General features: G+C 36.3%; 1 protein-coding gene across 1 annotated transcript in view; it reads right to left on the reverse strand.

Moving 5' to 3' along the window:
* The window catches only part of LOC101849700 (copine-8), a gene marked incomplete in the record, with an annotated part of 30,968 nt that overhangs the window by 8,915 nt on the left and 20,892 nt on the right, over positions 1-1,161 (reverse strand). The window contains 2 exon segments of the mRNA XM_013083447.2: positions 68-129; positions 682-735. Of these exon segments, the coding sequence (XP_012938901.1) occupies positions 68-129; positions 682-735 (116 nt within the window).

A 1,161-nucleotide genomic window follows, 5' to 3' on the forward strand; every position in this document is an offset into this window, starting at 1 on the left:
CCCCTCTCCCCCTCCACCCTTATTCCTTCCTCCCCCGCCCCCCACATAACAAATAAGCAACTCTCACCCGCCCTTGACAAAGTCCAAGAAGGAATACTGAGGTTGGATTTTACAGCTCAGAATCTGAATCTGAAAAATATAAATGTATATTTAGTAAAGAACATAAATGACAGATAAGAATCAACATTATCTGTTTTATCCCCTCTAATTTCTACGACTGTTAAATGGCCAAACATAACAGGGAACTGGAACCTCCAAAATCAAAGGCAAAGTGATAGCAACTGATAGAGTGCTTTCAAAACCAAGGAAAATCTATGACCGTTTCAAACCGCTTAGGGAAATAAAATACAAATCATTACATTCAGCATCTATCTTTCTCAGTGTATGTGAAATTCCATTGAAATATGTCACTTAGATTTTTAAAAAACAAAAGCAGTTTCTTTGCCACCTCCCCTGAACCTCTGAAAAACACTGAAATAATTCAGTTCTGGGAAACCATAGGCTGGCCGCCATTTTGGTTCGACTGTGCTGACCTGCTGACCTATTTATGGTGCTAATAGGGTTAAAGTTTGAAGATGAGAGTACCAAGCCAGAACATTTCTATCATGAAAGAACCTCTCTATCAATTACTCAAAATAACTTCCAAGAACAGCCATTCAAAATGGTCATTTGAAACCTCACCTCTCCTGAATTCTTGTAACTCTTCTTTTTCGCTTGCTTTTTGGGATTTATGAGCTGCGAACAAAGCAATAATTTTTCAGGAACAAATGGCACATTCCAGACCAAGAGGGTGAATCAAAAACATTTTTTGGAAATATTATTAAGTTGACATATATTTTCACATATAAAGAAATATTATTTTAAGAACCATTTCAATTCTAATGTTCTTCCTGTCAACTAGACTCACACTGCTAAATAATTTATGAGGTATTGATAATAATAAATGACATTTATATAGCACTCAACCCCAATTAAAGTACACAGGCTTTGAGCGCTTTACAATACAGTACAACGTACAACAGTAACATAAAACATTGTGTTCTGACTAAAAGAAAATCACTCCAAATATTCATCTTATTATTATATTCCCACAGCTAGTTCTCTCCAAAGTCTCTCTCTCTCTCTCTCTCTCTCTCTCTCTCTCTCTCTCTCTCTCTCTCT

This window comes from Aplysia californica, unplaced genomic scaffold (assembly GCF_000002075.1).
Source record: "Aplysia californica isolate F4 #8 unplaced genomic scaffold, AplCal3.0 scaffold00232, whole genome shotgun sequence".
Lineage (NCBI taxonomy): Eukaryota > Metazoa > Mollusca > Gastropoda > Aplysiida > Aplysiidae > Aplysia > Aplysia californica.